Consider the following 21,278-nt stretch of genomic DNA (forward strand, 5'->3'; position numbering starts at 1 on the left):
TCCAAATAGTGTACTATCTCCTCTTATACATCCATTGTAAACTTCAAAAAACTGGTACTAGCATCTAAATAACGGACTGGTCAAGTTTTGCTACTGTTGGCCTAAATGATGACAATGTCATCCAGAAAACAACCATAAAGGGACCAACTTTTCGAAAATTAAGAGTTTAAAACCACCATATTTTCCCATTGTGTCAGTACCATATCACCAAAACCAGGACGCATGCCGCTCCCATAAGCAGAATGCAAGAAAGTACCACTTTTACTGGTGGGTCGTGATGCAGAGAAAGCATTTGACAGAGTAGACTGGGTCTTCATGAGCAGGGCAATGAAAGCATTTTCTTTCCCTGATACAATTATAAGGTTGATTAGAAGAATATACAAGGGATCGGAGGCACAAATTAAAGTGGGTGGGGTCCTCTCCAATAATTTCTGCTTGAGTAGAGGAACCAGGCAGGGTTGTTCGCATTATATTTAGAACCATTGGCAAAGAAAATAAGGGACTCAGAAATTTAATGATATAATTGGTATGGAAATAAGGGAAAAGCTGGGTCTATTTGCAGATGATATTATTTTATACATGACAAAACCAGAAAGGGACAGTACAGTGTTTTGGAACATTTTAAGACAGTTTCAAATATTTTCAGGTTACAAAATTAAAGAAGCTAAAACAAAGGCAATAGCAGTAAATTATGTACCCACACACAAATTAGTCCAACAATATCCATATTTATGGGGATATGATAAAATGAAGTATTTAGGAGTATAGATTAGAAGTGGCTCTGTGGTGGCAGCTAAGAATATTGAAGAGAGACTAAACAGAAGATAATACAAAAACTGAGAAACTGGAAGTTTTATTATATAGATATGGATACTAAGATACAAGCCATTAAAATGTTTTTAGTTCCTTTAGTATTATACACAGGTCAGGCATACTTTTATCAACCAGAGAAGTTGTGGACAGAAACTAAAAAATGAGTTGAAGGATTTTATCCGGGAAGGGAAGACAGCAAGGGTCAAGTGGGAGAAGTTGATTCTACCAATAGAACAAGGCAGACTAGGATTACCTAATTTGAGGGGGTATTTTAGAGCAACACACTTAAGGTTCTTATACATAGCACAAGGAGAAAACTATAATTCAAACTCGAAAGGAATGATGCTGACACAGGGAGGAAGCTCAAGAAATAAGAAGACATTGGGATGCAGACTCAAGGAGAACAACCAAAATCATAGAGTATAACATTCATAAAATAGCAGGGAGTATTCTAAGAACCAAACCAGCATGAGAATGGAGAAGAGAGATTTTGTTGATAGGGATAACTGTGGTCAATGATACAGATAATAGGCAAGATGGGGCTGGAATTTATTGGAGAAAACTGGCAAAGGAGTGAAGGTACTGGGAGCAAATTACTAGAAAGGGAAAGGTAATAGAATGGGAAGAGGCCAATAATTTATTTGGACTGCAGGTTAGATTGCCTTCCCTATCAAGGATTAATACCAGAGTATAGACAAAGAGAAAGAAATAGGAGACTCCTAAATGAAAGGCCAGCACTTGAGCTTTTAATGGAATTTAGAACAGAAGCCGACGTTAAAAAAAGGAATAATTAGTAAAATATATAAAATAGTGCATGATAATTACAAGAATCAATTAGAGGAGCTTAGAAAGGATTGAGAAAAGAGACTGGATAAGCAACTCACAAAGAGACAATGTGGGGATATATGCATATCTCCCAAATATGCAAACAAGTTGAGAAGATTTGGGATCTTTGCCTGGAAGTGCTTACATAGGTATTTTTATACCCCAAGGAGACTCCAAAGAATTTGTCCTCACGTGGATAGCAAATGTTAGAGGTGTGATGGGCAAGAAAGAGGTAGCTGGGAACATATTTTTTGGGAGTGAAATGAGCTGGCAGACTTTAGGGAATCCCTGCAGACCACTCTGTCAGAGACGCGGGGTGAGCATTTTAGACTGATTGGGTTAGATGATGATTTTTTTTCAGTTATGCTACTGAATCTGAATTGCCTAGACATAGTAAAGCCTTGCTGAGTCTAATTATGGTGGCTGCCAAAAAAGCAATTACTAGAAAATGGAAATCAAAGTCTAGAACAATTTTACTAGAAGCAGTGAATATAGTAACAGAGATAAAGCAACTGGAATTGTGATATTTAGAAAAGGGAAGGAGCAAACTACATAGGAAAAAATGGGAATTGTGGGAACAATATATGCAGAGCAGGAACGAGGTTTAAAAGGCAGGATTTGAATGAGCCATATAATGCTTAACTGACAATGACTGGCTGCTTTATAAGTGTTGTATAATGATTGCAACTACAGTTGCTTCAATGGTATCTGTGATGTAAACTGCAACTAAAGTATCATTTTGTATTTTTTTTTCATTTATATAAATGCAAGATTGCCTTCCTCATATGTGAAAATTTAATAAAGATATTTGGGTAAAATATTTACTGTTGTTTATGTTTTAATAAAAGAAAAACATTTTCCTTGTTTATTTTAAAACTAATTTATGGAATGGAAAACAAGTTGTGTATGCAGTACAGGGGACATGTATTTGGGGTTTTCTTGACTGATTAGTGACTTGAGGGTTTTGATCAAGTGACTTTTTTAACTAAGTGTTGTGTTAACCTCTGGTCTTTTAAATCTGAAGACGTGAGATAGACCACTGACGAAAGTACCAAATTTTGTTAATAAAATAGCTACTGTGAAAGGTTGTGTCTGCTGTTCCTAGTTCATTTTATTTACACGTTTGTTTTGCGGTTGGTTTTGTGGAATTATAGTTTAACACGTTTTGTTGGTGGAAAACGGGTTTTAACTAAGTATGTTGAAAAGTTATTTTATGAAGTCATGTAATATTTTATGAAGTCATGTAACTAATTCTGACAATTCAAATGGTTTAACTAATTTTTTTAAAGTTTTCAAATTAAATCGACATTGCATTGACGTTTGACTTTTATTGGTTACTTGTGTTGTGAGGTATTCATAGTGGGATTTGTAAATTCTTTGTGTGTCTATCATTGGTGTTCCTGATGAAGTTCCGGGAACAAAAGCGCTCAAAGATGTGTACTTGTTTATTTGTTCATATTTTAACACTGCTTTAGAGTATTAGTGCCACTGTTAAGTCTATCAACTAGGTTGTGTTTTTGTTTGTTATTGGTTCCTTGGTTTGGAGGTTTTTGTTTTTCACACACACCCTTAGTACTGCAACTGCAGAAAACAAGGAGGGAAAAGGGAGGCAGATACTACACGATGCTATGAACCACACTAACCACTAAACTAAACAAAAACAACCTTAACTTCACACTGGAAACTAAGAATAGGCCATCTCTGTGTTCTAAGAGGTAAGGCAGTATTTAAAGACTGAAGATTCTGAAGGTGCCAGCATCAGGTCCAAGTCAGATCCAGTATACCCACATGTTGAGATGGACTGAAAAGACATTAGATGTGCAGTTCGCATGTCTTAACTACATCCACTGCGAATGGTTTACAGCTCTCTCATTTATTCATTAATTGTACACAGTTGCTGGTTTACATGATCTTCTCAATCTCCCAGTATCAATCTCTGGCTCAAGTCAAAGGTACTCAATCTACCAAGTCAGCTCCTGTGCTTTTTTTTACGTTATTCAAGTTTCACTGATAACACGGACCACAGACAGAGACTTTTATCAGAAGACTGAAAAGCGGAGTCTCCATCTTGCTGGCTAAACTTTTCTATTTCCTCCATAGTCTGTTCTATACCCAAAAATATCTTTGATCTCCAGGAAAAATATACCAGCGACAATGTGAATCTCACACCTGCATCAAAGTCCCTGATTTCTGGGATAAACTTTCTCGCTTATGCTTGGTGTACAGTAGATAAGGGTTTTCCACAAAGACTCGGATGTCCCCATATTTTTAAATACATTTCCATTCTGTCACAGTTTTGCAAGAAACATCTCTTTCTGCTGGTATTATTACATCTTTAATAACACAGGTCTCAGCTGCTTTTTCATTGTCAGATAGGGAGCACACACACAATGGACCTTCTCAATTAACAAATCCTGTTGTGGAACACCACCAGTCCAGTTGCTCAGCAGTCTATTCCTTCCAGTTGATCTGGTATAACAAAAATCTCAGGTTCTATCAGTGTCTTTTGTCCTCTCTTTTATAAAACAGCTCTTTCTAACACTTTCATTAAATTATCACTTAAGACTACAGACATTTCATTTACATACATTATACAATAAGTACATGATTTTTTTTTACAACCTTCATTTAGACCAACACTGCGTAAATTGTTCAAGCCCTGCACTTTCTTAAACCTTACTCCTCCTGAACATTGTATATGTAGTGCTCCCCCAAATTCAACTTATTTCTATGTAATGTGCTCCTTCCTGTTTCTAAAAATCCCAGTTTCAGTTCTTTTCTCTATTTTACAATATTCAAGAATTAAAATATAGGTGGCTTAAATTTTGATTTCTAGTGACTGCTTTTTTGGCAGCTAATAGAATTAAACTTAACACCTTAATACATCTAGGCAATTCAGATCCTGTGTCCCAGCTCAAAAGAATCAATTCCATAGTAACAGGTATTTTGCCTCCTAATATTTCTGACAGAGTATTTCGTAGGGATTGTTCTTAAATCTGCCATCACATTACACTCCAAAAACACACGTTCCCAATTACCTCTTCCTCCCTCATCACACCTCCTACATTTGCTATCTACCAAACTCCTCCAACTTTTGTAGAGCATCATGTCCAGCCAATCTCGCCCTCATTTCAACCTCTGATTTCTGCAATTTTATCAGTTCATTGTCTTTTATTATTTCAGTCTGTTGTCACTTGACTGTAAATATTACTCCAGTGTCTCACTTAACTACCACCTAATGCATTTTCACCCCTCCTCCAAATTACTGCAAGCAACCAACGGTATCAAAGCTGAAACTTTTACTGTTTTTTTTGATGAACAGCAGCAGGGGGCTCTTTTCCAGTTCTTTTTCTTCTTTGTAAGTAAAGCCTTGTCTGAATTTCTCATGCCCTTACCTTGCAGGACTGTAGTACATCTCAAAGCCTGATTTCTGGTTCCCTTGTTGCTCACTGTGAATATGTTACCACTCGGACAGGGCTATTTACCCCTACATATACAGGGGTATATGTTGATGACATTCAATTAAATCTCTTCCTTTCTTTCAGAATGTGCCACACGTTTCAGCTTTAGAAACATTCTTGGATTCAGTCCTTAACTGGATGATTTGTCATCACTGAAAATTCAACCCAAGACTATGAATTTTATGTTCACTTCTCAGTAACTGATCATCAGCTGCTCAAAGCAGCCTCGCCTTACTTGGACATTCTGCAACGCATGTTTGGTGCCAATGAGGAATCTGAGGCAGCACGGCGCTTTGTAACATTTATGCTGAGGAGTGTTTTTTTGTTATGTTCTAATTGACCCCCCCCCCCCCCCCCAACAAGCACACACACATATGGTCTCAGGATGATTAAACAAGTGTGCTAGGATACTGTCCTACCTTCCCGTAGACAATGCCCCCTGTGTGCCATACCTCTGATGGAGGGTAATCATCAACTGTGCCTGTATTTACACTCTTCCCCCCATGACAGATATGCTCATCATCTCTTGCCAGCATCTTAGATACCTCAGCCACTAACTGAACTTGGGTTGCCTGGGCAGCAGTCAGTGCATTATTCCTCTACTCCACAGTAAATAAAGACCAAACTAGTGTTGGTGCATGCCACTTATCCATCTAACATTCCTCTGTTCTCTCCATTACATACATATGGAATGACTCTACATGAAATCGTGTCCTGTACTTAGAATCTGGGCATTGTTACTGAAGAGAGGTTGTCATGGAAGGATCTATCCACTAACAAGACATCTTAATTTTATCTAAAGAATATAGTCAGGTTCAAATACTATATTCCATCATCAGATCTCGAGACAAGTGATAGAGCTCTGGTTTTCTCCTGTCTTAACTACTGCAAAGTCTGACTTCTCATGCTTTCAGAAAGGGATCTGACCCAAATGCAGCATATACAGAACTCTGTGCTACAGATGCTAAATGTCATTCCTCAGGTTTGTCAAATCATACATAGGCTGTGGAATCTATGTAGGTTGACTACTGTATGGCTAGATGCACATTTATTATTCTTAACCTCACCTTCCATGTATCTTATTTATCTGAAAAAGCTGCTGAGACTTTTAATCTTTCTACAGTGCAACTCAGGTCAAGGGATGCTGCCTGTTCCAACAACTATGGCAGGGAATATGGTAATTAGAAGTTATGTACTCACCATAACGTTCCATCTGAGTAGGTGTATTCATTTGTCTGCAACCTGTGGGTTATGGATCCGATATCGGATCCGAACCGGCATGGTTTTCCAGCTATGGATCCAAGCTCTCAGCTCCTCCCCTCACCCATAATGCCCTGCTCTACCCTCATGACCTCAGATCGAGTTTGCCAAAGCAACAATACCCTAAAAAGGGTAACATAGAATATGCAGGAAACTGACAGGCCAGGGGGATAGGAGGGCAGGATGGTTGCAGACAAATGAATACACCTACTCAGATGGAACGTTATGGTGAGTACATAACTTCTAAATCTGAAGTAGGATATTCATTTGTCTGCAACCTGTGGGACAGAGTCCCCAGCTACCTGAATCTTGGGCGGCCATCATGGAAGGATATTCCGAGCACCGGAGCCAAAGGATGCTCTACCCTAGATGCAAGATCCAACTTATAGTGGGAAATAAGCGTATGAGATGAAGCCCACGTGGCTGCTGCACAAATATCATCTAGAGGAATCCTAGCCTTGAAGGCTGCCGAGGTAGATACTGACCGGGTTGAATGGGCATGAACACCCTCCGGTGCGGGCCTTCCTGAAGCTTGATAAGCCAATAAAATGCACTGTGAAATCCAGCAGGACAGAGAAACTTTAGAGATTGGCTTGCCCAAATTGAATTTTGCAAAGGAAATAAACAGCTGGTCGGATTGCCTATGACCAGCTGTCCTGTTCAGATAAAATCTAAGTTGCCTGTGAACATCTAGTGAATGTAGCTTATATTCACCTTTGTTTTCATATTTAGGGAAGAAAACAGGGAGGTTAATGGATTGATTGATGTTTGCTTCAGAAGCGATTTTAGGAAGAAAGGACGGGTTGGTCCTGAGGGAGACACGGTCCGGATGAAATACCAAGTAAGGAGGTTTAGCTGATAATGCTTGAAGTTCAGAAACTCTCTTGGCTGATGTAATGGCTACCAAAAGGCTGTCTTGTAGGACAAGAATTTGAGATCCACCGTAGCCGCTGGCTCGAAAGGAGGCGGTCAAGGCCTGTAGGACCAGAGAAAGGTCCCAAGGAGGAACTGCTTGTTTTATAGGGGGCCTGAGAAGAAAAGTACCTTTAAGAAAAATTTTACACAATTTGGCTGACATAAGAGGATTAGAGTCATGGCCAATGTGATAGTGAGAAATTGCCGCCAGTTGTACTTTGACTGTGGAACTGCTGGCACCATCGTTAAAGAGAGTGGTTAGAAAGTCAAGCACTAAAGGGAGAGGAACCGTGAAGGATTCAGGCCTTGCCGCTCCGCCCACAAAGAAACGTTTCCATTTGCTTGATAAACCTTTCTAGTGGATGGTTTATGAGCTGCCACCAAAATTGCCTTTACCGGTGAAGAAATACCGGGAGTCCTTATCAAGAGTGGAACTGGAGCAGCCAAGCGGTCAGCTTCAGGTTGTCCAGATTCGGAGGAGGAATGCAGGATGGATGGGATATCAGATCCGGGATGGGATCTAGAATCCAAGGAGGATTCACCGAGTGAGACCTTAGGAAGGGGAACCAGATCTGTCGAGGCCAGAATGGAGCAATGAGAATCATTCTGCAACCCACCCGAGAGGCTTTCTGAAGAACTTGGAGCATCAGAGGCAAGGGTGGATAGGCATACAGAAGACCGGGTGGCCAAGCATGCACCAGAGCGTCTCTTGGGGTACCTCCGGGAGGAGGTATTAGAGCGAAAAAACTGTCGCACTTGGTGTTTGAGGGAGAAGCAAAAGGATCGCATGAAGGGTTCCCCACCGTGCGAATATGCGTTCGCTACTTGACAATTGAGAGACCACTCGTAAGGGGTCAGAATGGTGCGACTGAGCTTGTCCGCTAGGATGTTGGACCGACCGGAATGTGCGTTGCTATTAGAAAGCGATTGGTGGAGATTGCCCATTCCCAAACTCTCATGGCCTCTCGACAAAGAGGGTAAGACCTTGTTCCCCTTGCTTGTTGATGTACCAGACAACAGACATGTTGTCCGATTGAATCGCAATTGTTCCCAAGTGAAGAAAGTCCTGAAGTGCTAGCAACGCTAAGGGCACTGCTCTCATCTCTAGTACATTGATATGCAGTAAGGTCTCTGAATCGTTCCACGTGCCTTGGGACGGTCCGGCCCAAAGTGCCCCCACCCGAGGCGGAGGCGTCCGTGGTCACCGTGGCGAGAGGAGAAGCACAAAATGGGCGGCCTTTGTGGAGATCCGGGAGTGGAGCCACCACAAGAGGGACCGCTTGCAAGCCTTGCTGATCGCTATGGGATGATGCATGGGGAGAGCAAGGTATGACCACTGTACTAAGAGCGTCCACTGTAGAATGCACATATTGAGCCTGGCAAGAGGAAGAAGTGCTATAGCCGATGCCATGGACCCTAGAGCCCTCAGGACCAACTCCGCTGGAACAGAACTTGAATGGAGAATGGCCCGCACCTGGAGCTGCAGATTTAGAACTCTGTCCGCAGTGAGGAAGGCTCGTAAACTCCTTGTGTCTAGCCTGGCCCCTATAAAATCTAAGAGCTGTGTGGGCCAGGTTGGATTTTTGTATTTATTGTGATGCCCAGAAAGGGAGCAAGATGGAGAAAGGAGTCTCAGCCAATAGAAGTAGATGCCTTGTTGGGCGGTAAGAAGCCAGTCGTCCAGGTAGGGAAAGACCTGCACCCCTGAAGCCTCAGGTGGGCCGCTACCACTGCTAATACTTTGGTGAATACCCTGGGGGCTGTGGTGAGACCAAAGGGAAGGACCCGGAACTGGTAGTGACTGGCTCCCAGCCGAAGCGGAGAAACCTCCTGGGCGCCTGTCCATCAGGATGTGGTAGTACGCGTCCTTGAGGTCTATCGAGCACATCCAGTGATTTTCTCCCAGAAGGGGAGAATAGATTGCAGAGTGACCATTCGAATTTTTCTTTGGGGACTGCCAGATTCAAGAGAGAGAGGTCTAGGATTGGTCTTAGTTCCCCGTCTTTTTGGCACTAAAAGAATCTGGAGTAGAACCCTGATCCGATCTGGTCTGGGGAACGGGCTGGATGGCTCTTTTCTTTAGCAGATGGCCAATTTCTGCCAAAGCGGCCTCCCGTTGACCGGGTGGGACGTCTGGGAGGGACTTCAACTTTGGAAGGTGAAGGAAAGGAATGCGATATCCCCTGGATATGATTTGGAGAACCCAGCGGTCCGATGTTATGGACTCCCATGCCGCTAGGTGCCCCGAACGTCCCCGACGGCCTCCAGAGTAGAGCAGTCGGGCAACCCCTCAGGGTTGCTGCGCGGGCCGTTCAGAGAAAGGTTCCCTGGACCCAAAGTTTCTGGGAGCCCCTCTGCCTCTAGGGCGGCGTCCTCCCTGTCCTCCTCTGCCACGGAAGGACTGGTTGTCCGGAGCAGGCTGGGACTGCTGCGACTTCGGAACCACATCTTCTTCTGACCCTTTTGGTTCCTAGAATAGGGCCTCTGGGGTGCAGAGAAGCGGATTCCGACGGCAGACAGCGTCTTCCCGTCCTTTTCGCTCTGGGTCAACGTCATGACGGTCTTGCCAAACAGAGCAGAACCATCAAAGGGGCGTTCAAGCGCTTTGAAGGGCTCAGAAAAATCGCAGTGGAGCCAGGCCTGACGTCTAGTGACCAGTCCTGTCCCCACAGCTCTAGCGGCGCCTTCCGTTGCATGGGAGAGTAGCCGCATAGAAGTATTTGTAACTGACCTAAGAGTGGCCATACGGGTGGAGTGCAGAACTCTGTCCTCCTCCGAAATGGACTCAGGGGGGGATGCAGCGTATTCCTTAATAAGATCTCGCTGCATCCTAATGACATGTGCCAAATAGTTCAGCGCCCTTACCGAGAAGGTCGCCGAACTGAACATCCGCTTCCCCAAGCGGTCCATCATCCGAGACTCCTTGCTCGGTGGGTGGACTGAGGGACTCTCCTGAGCCAGTTCCCTCTTTGTGGCCGCCGTCAACATGGCATCTACCGGAGGCCCCTTACTCCAATGGGCCCGGTCGGATGGCGGACTAAGGATCCTATCCGGTCTTTTGGGAATTGGCTCCACGGTGTCCGGTTCCTTCCACGCCCTGGTGGTAATAAGGTCCACCAGGGGGTGCAGGGGGACACCCAAGAGGTAGACGGGCCCGTTTCAAATGCCTCCAAGAACACGGACTCGTCCGAGGAAGACTTGGGGGCAGACCACCCCCCCTTATACGGTGCATTTCCTTGTTGTCTCCAAAGGAGACATCCTCGGTGGGTGTCCGTGGTGTGCCTTCCCCTTCCTCCAAGTCCGTGTCTTCTGTGAGAGACTCGGGAGTCAATGTGCCTCCTTTTGCACGTATGCTTGCGAGGGACCTCCTCTAGGGGCTGTCAGAGGAGTCCTCGCAGCAGCAATTTGCTCCATAGGAGCAACTTGGGGCACAGAAGCGGGCTGTCCCAGGGGCCGGATGGTGGAAGCCTGGCCCAGTGCAGAGGGAGCGCGGGACAGAGCCGGAACAAGTGCCGGGGGTCCGGAGACCCACAACAGAGCCCTCTCCACTACATCAAAAGCCGAAGCGGAGCCGACCTCGACCAAAGGATCCGACAATCGGCTCCCCTCGGATCCGAGGTGGACGGAGCCGGCGCGGCGCCGGATCCGAAGGACAGTACGCTCCGACACAGACGGCGCCGAAGGAGCACTGATCCCCGGATCCGGCTCGGATCCAGGCTCCGAGGTCGGGTCCGGCCTTTCGAGGGCAGGGTCGGATCCGGTACCAAGTACTATCGGCGCCGACCCACCCCGGCTCGGCTGCTCGGCTCCAGCTGCTCCGAACCCGGATAGCGGGTCGGAGAAGGAGCAATAGGCTTAAAAGGGTGTTGAGCTCCCCGGAGGGGAGGCAAGACACTCCCATCTGCATCTGGGCCTGGATGAACCTTCTCATCATCCGGTCCAGATCAGCATCAGAAAGGCTATGTGTAGATCTCGGCGAGGCTACCGAGGTAGGCCTGGAGTGCCTCCTCGATAGCCTCGGCGGAGATCGGGTCTCCTCCTCCTCAGGACCCGGTGAAAAGCACACAGGGGACCGGGCCGAGAAGGAGGAGACCGAACCGACAGGAGCCGGGAGAAGCCAGCTTGGCTGGCGGGGCCGAAACAGAGGTCTCGGCCCGCCGCTTGTGGTGCTTCTCCCTCCGGTCCTTACTAGCATCCCTCTCCTCTCCAGAAGCGGGAGGTTGAGTCCCAGGAGCAGGAGGGGTGCCACAGGGGAACAACCGTAGCCACAGTTGTTCCCGAAGGAGCGGAGGCGGGCGAGTCTGGCGGTAAAAGACCCGCCAAGACAAGCTTGGACCTCCGCTCCCTCAGTGCCCTGGGGTTGAACCCTGCACAAATGGAACAACCAGATGTGAGGTGTTCAACCCCGAGACACTTAACACACCGAGTGTGGCCATCAGCCGGTGAGAGCTTATGGCCACACTCGGAGCATTTGGAAAAAATAGATTTAGGCTGATCAGCCATAATCTACAAAGCTACTAAAAGTAACTTAAAACAAAAAGACACACAGGCCCAACACACACTCTACGCAACAGCGAGGGGAGGGAAAAAAAATTACTTAATTTAACTCAAAATAAAACTATCAAGGAGGGAAACCTAAACTTTCACACAGAATTACACAAAAAACTTAAAACTTTCTGTTTTAACAGGTAATAAATCACCACTTAGCTGAGAGCTATGAATGCAAATCCAGTCACCAGCGCGGCAAACGAGATCTGAGGTCATGAGGGTAGAGCAGGGCATTATGGGTGAGGGGAGGAGCTGAGAGCTTGGATCCATAGCTGGAAAACCATGCCGGTTCGGATCCGATATCGGATCCATAACCCACAGGTTGCAGACAAATGAATATCCTACTTCAGATGCTCACTTTTGTGCAGCTTGCCACAATTCTTTGAAATAACCTACCTTTCCTGATTTCCATGCCACTGCTTCCTTTAGGAGATTCTTGACATGTCTTTTCAGAAAGGTCTACTGAGTCTAACAAGTTCATTTTTTCTAATTTTAGAACTCTTGACTTTTTTAATGGGGTTTTACATTTGATTTATTTATACTGCTGCACTAATTTAAATGACTGTTGATGAATTCTTATAGTCAACACATGTATTTTTTATTTTACATCAAATACTTGGGATAAAATTTACACAGAGAGGAAAAAAAGAAATCAGAAGACCTCACCTAAAGAAACGGGAGTTACTGAAGTCCATTTTTTAAAGAATGATGGGGGAAATCACCCATAAGTTCATCCAAAGCTGTTCTTTCTGGCTGCAAGCTACCTCCCCACACCCACTGACAAAATGCCTCATGGTTCAATGGGAAAGGGAAATTACAGAAAGTACTGACTCCATAGAACATTTCCCTGGTTAGTACTGATAGGACTGAATACAAGTTGTCGGTTATCCACAGAACATACAGGTATTTCAAAACCACAGACTAAAACTAAATGCCAAGAAGTGTATAATCATATCCTTCATCAGGCTGACTCCCCTTGTAACTATCACACTGACAACATAACCTGGAAAACTGATACAGTATTTACAGCTATGGAAACCAGTGTTCAAAATGAACTGTCTTTTCATTACCATACATTCATCGGTGTAAGGAAATCCTTTTTCATTGCACAGTTCACACCTAAATATAGTGTGTATAGATTCAGGGATGTAACTTTCACTGTAACTCAACATTTATTAGGCCAATCATTGAATATAATGTTCCTTTTTATGTATACCTGTCCAAACACTTGTCACAACTGGAATCACTACAATGCTTTCTCATTAAAAAATCAGGGGCCTAAAACATAAACTATGTAGACTGTTTCAGAGACTTGCCCTCGTCTCAGTATCATAAAGCCTAATGAGAGGCAACCTCTCAACCAGATTGCCAAGATGTCCTGTTCTATCAGACTTATTACCCATTCTCAAATACAACTATATCACAAACACCCACTCAAGATATCTCAATCTCTTCTGCACAATACAAAAAATATGTTGCAGGCATACGGTTAACATCACACAGAACACCACTTCTAGGGAACAGTCTTCCACTTCACATAAAACAATTTACTTCTCTTACTCTATTCAAATGTAATTTGGATGAATGGAACTGCAAATTCACCCCCAGTTTTGCACCCCTGTTCCTCATGTATAGGTAAACATTTAAATGTTGCAATACATCCTTATTCGGGCTGTCGCTGGATTATTGGTATGCAAAATATAAGGGGAAAAATTTACATGAAAATGTAGGGCTAGGTATCTTAAGAAAATCACAGGTCAGTAGCCTACTAAGTAACTATAAACAACTGAACTGTTCTGTGGAGAAAACAGTACATTCCTAACTGTCTTAAGCAGTAACAAATATGTCATTCCCTGAATGGAAATCTATACATTAAACTTTATTTCCATTTTCTTCAGTTCTGCAACATGCCACTAAATTCTAAATTGGTACCATGCAATATGAACACACAACTGAAAGAATCCTAGCCAATAAAAGAGTTGTGGAACTCTGGAGTAACACTCAAGTATTCCCCCCTCCTTTTCTATGTGACCAGAATGCCTATTTTAAGGAGTGAAACGGTGGCTATATAGTATTGTTGCAAATAGGTTTACCTTTAAAATGTTGCAACACACTTGTGTGACTGTTTACTTACCAACTTGAAATGTCGGAAACAGCAACATCAAATCCTCAGAAGTGCGAGCCTGCTACGTAAAGTCGACTCTCAGGAATGTCGACTTCGAGCAAAACTGCCTTCACTTCCAGATTTCTCCTACGAATGTTCTGCAGGGGGGCAAACCCCCTGCACCCCCACACCCCCTGCTACTTATATATACAAACTCCGAGATCAAACTACAGTGAGGGAAAGGGTACATTTCCCGATCTCCACTCAAAATGCAGAGTTCACAACAGAGAATGCACACTACCATTTGCTGTTGTGGGTTTGGCATTTTTACTTTCACTAATACGTATTTTTGAAAAGATATTTTTGCACATTACAGTGTCGCACAAATCAGACACATTTTGAAGGTAAACCTTGCAGATATATCATTAAAAGTCACATATGCAAGACCGCTATTTCATTTCAAATTGTCAGTGACGAAGAGCCTACAAAATTCACACTGTAGAACTGTCAGTTACAAAAGAAAATTTTAAACAACTTCCTTGTTCATACCTCTCAACTGTCTAGATTTCTGCAGAATGTCCATATTTTTGTCTCATATTTTTGGTCGGTTTCTGATAAAACTGTGATTTTCTGTCAAATCACTGAGGATTAAAGTCAGAAAACAATGACATACATTTGAGTTTCAGACTTCATATCCTTCATAAAACATCATACTAATGCAAAACCTGCTATTCTATCAACTTTCTAAGGTTAACAGCAATATCTGAAAATTGTCCCTATTTTTGGGCCTTTGTCCCCCCATTATTTATGGCTTTGTGCAGATTTTGGGTTCATAGGTGTTTACTAGACTAACGACAACAAAGGTCTTTTTAAGCATAGCCATGCGTCCCCAAATTTCTGACAAGTTCTGGTACCCTGTGTAAGCAGGGGCTTGGGAGATGAAACATTTACAAACAGGGGCCTAGGAGATTAACTATTTACAGGCAGCCTATGTCCATTAGAGACAAAGGTACCAAACCAGGGATGAATCTCCTATTTCCCATCCAATTGTGCAAGTTACACTTGAATTGGTTTAGGGGGAAACTCCGCTTCAAATGGATAGGGAGCCTGTTCCAGAGAAGAGGCAGTCTCTAGGATACATACCTCTCTCTCCAGCAGATCCTATTTATATTGCAAGCAATGTTTAAGTCTTTAGAATATGTAATTCTGGTGCGGTTTGTTCTGCAGACATGCAGGATGTCCATCAGAGTGGAATTTGACAAAGCCTTGCATGGCAGGCATTTCTTGCTCTAACAGGATGAGAGTAGGCCCTTGTTTAAACACCACACTTGCAGTCTTTCATATGCTCATTCAGCAAAAATAAATAAACGGAATTTAAATTATAAAGCTTTAAGCATGAAATAACATTTAAAATTTCTGACTAATGCATCTTTAGTTACTTCTATGTGGACATGTATGACAACTTTAAATGAAATGAGAACTATACTTCTTATTTCATGAACTTACAGTGCTTGGTCCTTTGGCAAGTTCTCTGACAGCTGTCCAGCATTAACACCAATAAAAGGCACAGAATGCGCTCCTTCGACCTTAGGACTATCTAAATAAAAAAAGAAGTTACCAACAAATAAATAATAGTAATAAATGGACACTGGTACACATGTATTGTAAAGTTTACACAACAAAGCAGTAAATGGTACCACCAGAACAAAACTGGCACGTCTCTAATAAAATCAACCCACCTTGATGGTTGTTTTTTAGTTCTGCTTCAGTATAGCTGCACAGCAGTGCAATGAGCTGACCAAATATTCTAATTAAAGCTTTTCACTTTTAACCAAAACTTGTATGCATTTGTTCTCATAAGATGTGCTTAGTATTTGTCAAGAAACTAAAGTACATTTTCTTCTGTGCATATGTCAGAACAGTTATTCTAAACAATATTAAGGCACATGTTTCCCCAAGTTTCTTACCACCAATCCATGCAGATTTCATTTAGCCTAAGCATCCTTATTCCTCATCCAACTTTAATCCACTTTTGGATACAGATTTTGCAACTCTACTTGTGACTACAAAACTAACCACTCTTTCATAAAATCAGACTTTGTTTATATTTTCAAAACTAACTTCTTCTTGTTCTTTCGGCTGCTCTCGTTAGGGGTCGCCACAGCAGATCAACTGTTTCCATTTTTTCCTGTCCTCTGCATCTTGCTCTGTCACACCAATCACCTGCATGTCCTCTCTCACCACATCCATAAACCTAATCTTAGGCCTTCCTCTTTTCCTGTTACCTGGCAGCTTCATCCTTAGCATCTTTTTCCCAATATACTCTGCATCCCTCCTCAGCACATGTCCAAACCAAAGTAATCTTGCCTCTCTGGCTTTGTCTCCAAACCTTCCAACCTGGGCTGACCCTCTAATATACTTATTCCTAATCCTGTCCATCCTCGTCACACCCAGTGCAAATCTTAACATCTTCAACTCTGCCACGTCAAGCCCTGACTCCTGCCTTTTTGTCAATGCCACTGTCTCCAACCCATATAACATATCTGGTCTCACTACCCTCATGTAGATCTTCCTTTCACTCTTACTGGTACTAGTCTGTCACAAATCACTCCCGACACTCTTTTCCACCCACTCCATCCTGTCTGTACTCTCTTTTTCACCTCTCTTCCACACTCACCATTACTCTGAACTGTTGATCCCAAGTACTTAAACTCATCCACCTTTGCCACCTCTACTCCCTGCATCCTCACCATTCCTCTATCCTCCCTCTCATTCACACACATATATTCTGTCTTAGTCCTGCTGACCTTCATTCCTCTTCTCTCTAGAGCATATCTCCACCTCTCCAGGGTCTCCACCATCTGTTCCCTACTCTCACTACAGATCACAATGTCATCTGCAAACATCACAGTCCACGGGGACTCCTGTCTGAGCTTGTCCGTCAACCTGTCCATCACCATTGCAAATAAGAAAGGGCTCAGAGCTGATCCTTGATGTAATCCCACCTCCACCTTAAAAAGCATCCGTCACTCCCATCGCAGACCTTACTGCTCTCACACTACCCTCGTACATATCCTGTACCACTCTTACATACTTCTCTGACACTCCTGACTTCCTCATACAATACCATAACTCCTCTCTAGGCACCCTGTCATATGCTTTCTCTAAATCCACAAAGACACAATGCAACTCCTTCTGACCTTCTCTGTACTTCTTCATCAACACTCTCATCAACATCGCATCTGTAGTGCTCTTTCCTGGCATGAAACCATACTGCTGATCACGAATCATCACCTCCCTTCTTAACCTAGCTTCCACTACTCTTTCCCATAACTTCATGATGTGACTGATCAGTTTAATCCCTCTGTAGTTACTATAGCTCTGTACATCACCCTTATTCTTAAAAATCGGTACCAAAACACTTTCTCCATTTCTCAGGCATCCTCTCACTTTCCAACATTTCATTAAACAATCTAGTTAACAACCCCACTGCCATTTCACCTAAACACCTCCATGCTTCCACAGGTATGTCATCTGGACCAACAGACTTTCCATTCTTCATCCTCTTCATAGCTATACTTCCTCCTTGCTAATCCATTGCACTTTATGATTCACTATCCGCATATCATCCAACCTTCTCTTCCTCTCATTCTCTTCATTCATCAACCCCTCAAAGTACTATCCGCATATCATCCAACCTTCTCTTCCTCTCATTCTCTTCATTCATCAACCCCTCAAAGTACTCTTTCCATCTGCTCAACACACTCTCCTCACTTGTGAGTACATTTCTCTCACTATCCTTTATCACCCTTACCTGCTGCACATCTTTAATAACTCAGTCCCTCTGTCTAGCCAGTCGGTACAGGTCTTTTTCTCCCTTTTTAGTGTCTAAACCGAACATATCTCATAATTAAGGGAGCATGACAACTTTTCAATTTTTTTCCTATCATTTTTTTCTTTAGCCAAACTGACCTTTTTCATTCTCTAACTCCCCATCAGGATATCCTTTCTGAACTAAGCTCCTTCAGTGTCCAGTGCATTCCCATTTTCCAAACTTCTCATCATCATTATGACTGGGTTAGTCCCACTAGGCTAGTAGCCTCTTTTCAGGGAAGACCAGAGGTGGTATATATATCACTATACACACGCACATGCAGAAATGTGCTCCAAGACTCCTTAAGTTCACTATTATTCCAAAATATGCAAATTAACCTACATGAATTTCTCCAACCAGAAAGGCTGGTCATTGAGCCTGTGAGGAATCCTTGTAATAATGTAGTCATTTCAGAACCAAACTGCTGATTGTTTGTAATAATATTTAAACAATACATGAGATACACATCTGTACAACTAAAAAAACAACCTAAAAGAAGATAAAAACACATTAGACTGTATCATGTCAATTATAAATACTTTCTCATATTAATTGTATACAAGCTTCCCTATCTGACTCGCACTGACTGCAAACCTAACACCGGAATATATAGAGACAGATTGGGAAAGTATAGTCTTCATAACCAAAACATTTTTTGACATGCGTTATCATCCATTAGTCTTTAAGGTTCTCCCAGACAAGGCACTGCGATACAGATAACAATCCATATTGTTTGTACAAACATTACCATCAGTGCCCTGTAAGTAAGGGACTTTTAACAGCAGTGGCTTGGAGACTCTAACACTACCTAGTACATATTTCCACCTTTCGGGCTGATAAATATATATATAGTTTTTCGGTCTTTCTGTACGATACTCTGCTGGATACTGCAGCAAACATCTCTGTTGTAAGAGCGTAATGACTTTTACTCGCTCAGTGATGCTAGCTGTTTGAACCAGCAAGTGTTTAAGGCCTTGACATCAGTTAGGCACACTTTAATATTTCTGTACGGACAATTGCCTCATCAGTTCATTAAATTCCTGGTGAAATATGTCATCATAAGCATGCCTCTCAAGTGTCCGCACCTGTGCATGAAGTGTGGCTTGCCCAATTCTCTTCTCACTGTGTCACACGTAAAAAGCCACATTACTGGGGGAAACAACTGAGGACATCAGTCAGCACAGGAAAGACAAATGTCTCAGGTTCTCAATTCATAAAGTAGAGTTGTGTACACTTACCATAAATGTAGATGTTCGAGTGTATTCACTGCTGCAGTCATCACATTTGGGTTATCCTTGCCAGGGTAGCCCTTAGTCAGCCCGAATACCATAAACTTCGTATTTCTGCGTCGGTTGCTGTTGCTTGAGGATTGACGTCATGTCGTCTGTGGTATAAAGGAAGGCATCCGACACCATTACATCAGTTTTTCTTGCCTTAACCTGTCAGGAGACCCCAAAGGCCAGGCTCTGGAGGAAGAACCCCACCAGTGGAAAATAAATACCAAAATGTTCCTTGTAAGGAAAAAGGAACAACAAAGAAAAAAGATAAAACAAGAGAGAAAGGGGATAGAGGGAGGGAAACTAGGACTGCAACAGTGAAATCACTCGAACATCTACATTTATGTTAAGTCAACACAACTGTACTATGTTCTTCATGTTGCAGTCATCACATCTGGGTAGATTCCCAAAGCTGAGGAAAATGGGTGGAGGCAGTCCAGGAAGCTAGGGGCTGGCTAGCATACCTTGCAAGACTGCAGAGGCAAACCCTGCCCTGGATTTAGAGAAGAGAAGCAGGTGGTAATGCTTGGTAAAAGTATGAACAGATGTCCAGGTGGCAGCCTCCAGGATGTCCCTGGTGGGGACTCCTCTGAGGAAAGCTGCAGAGGTGGAGGATGCTCTGGTGGAGTGTGTCCTGACCCCATTGGGGGAAGGCTTACAATGCTCTTTGTAGCAGAAATGGATGCAGTTAACTATCCATTTGGAATGGTTTGCCTGGAGATGGCTTTGCCTTCTGCCCCTGAAGCAAAGTTAACCAGCAATTTCTCAGACTTCCTGAAGGGTTTAGTCCTGTACAGATAGTATCTGAGCTGTCGGTGCACATCTAGAGAGTGCAGAATCCTTTCCCTCTGCAGCTCAGGGACTCTTCTTGCTGAAGTGATGGCCAGGAGGGAATGCTGTCTTCCAGGAGAGAAATTTTAGCTCTGCAGAAGAAGCTGGATCGAGGGGGGGGGCAGGGTGAGCTCTTCCAAAACAAAGTTAAGGTCCCAAGCTGGTGTTGGTGCCCTTCTGGGGTCCTCAAGTTGTTAGACCCTCTGAGGAACTGTTTACTGTTTAACCAGAGGGTGTGAAAAGAAAGGCTGCACAGGGGAAAAATGAGCAAAAATAGCAGATGCATGAATTTTTATAGAGGAAAATGAGAAACCACTGTGCAGCAGGTCAGCTAAGTAATCCAGGATGAGAGGGATGGAGGGTTGTGACATGTTGGCCCCCTTAGCCTGGATTCAGGTGCAAAACCTTTTCCATTTATCTGCATAAGACTTTTTGGTGCTAGGATGTCTGGCCTCTCGAATAACCACCAGAACCTATTTACTGAGGATGGCAGATTGATCAGGGGCAAGGGTATAAGCCAAGCTGCCAAACTGAGTGTTTGCAGTTGGGGTTGCATGAGTTTCCCTTCCCTCTGGGTTAGGTGGTTTTGAATCTGAGGAAGATTCCATGCAGGCAGCAGGGACAGACAAGGGGTACCAGTGCTGTCTGGGCCAGTTTGCAGCTATGAGAAAGGTCCTTGGTTTTTCCTGCCTTATTTTGGGCAGTACCCTGGGAATGACAGGAAAGGGAGGAAAGGCAAAGACCGAGAGGTTTCGCTGTTGCAAAGGACTTCCTCGGAAGCTGGTGCCTGCACAGCGGCTCTGGACCCATCCAAGCCAGACAAGACCGCAAGATCCTTAGATGAAGAAAAGTTCTGCGGCACACTGGACTCTGAAAGGGTCTCGGTAGCAGTCTACAAATTAACTGAAGCAGGCATCCGGGGCTGTGAAAGCGCCTCACTGAGTTCTGGAGGACTGACTACCAGCTTAATGGAAGCGTCGTCAGAAGGTTTGGTCCTGTGCAGTCAGTCTCTATCTTTATCTTTACGTTTTTTCAGAAGATCCTCGGTCGGATGGCTTACCAAAGCCATATCAGAATTCGAGGACTGTAAACAAAAATATCTAGCTACAATAAGGGCCCAACGATGGATAGTTCTGGTGTTAAATAGAACACAGAAGCGACAATGAGGGATGTCTTGGTCTGCACCTAGACAAGTGATGCAGTAAGAATGGAAGTCCTAGTGTGGTATTTGCTTTCCACAGGTGAGACAATTAACTTTTTCTGACATCGGTTAATGCAAGAAAAAAGAATCCCCAACGGGGTACTTATCTTTCGAAGACTTCAACCTCAATTCGGAAACGAAAGTCAGGTAGCGGCCGAGAAGCACTCAT

The 21,278-nt window shown here is 43.5% G+C and overlaps 1 protein-coding gene across 1 annotated transcript in view; it reads right to left on the reverse strand.

Moving 5' to 3' along the window:
- CSPP1 (centrosome and spindle pole associated protein 1) overlaps window positions 1-21,278 on the reverse strand; it is a 2,775,649-nt gene that overhangs the window by 1,676,249 nt on the left and 1,078,122 nt on the right. The window contains exon 10 of the mRNA XM_044066267.1: window positions 15,433-15,523. Within this exon, the coding sequence (XP_043922202.1) occupies window positions 15,433-15,523 (91 nt within the window). The remainder of the gene's footprint in view (window positions 1-15,432; window positions 15,524-21,278) is intronic.

Source organism: Protopterus annectens, chromosome 3.part1, assembly GCF_019279795.1.
Source record: "Protopterus annectens isolate FY-2018-M chromosome 3.part1, PAN1.0, whole genome shotgun sequence".
In the NCBI taxonomy this organism is placed as follows: Eukaryota; Metazoa; Chordata; order Ceratodontiformes; family Protopteridae; genus Protopterus; species Protopterus annectens.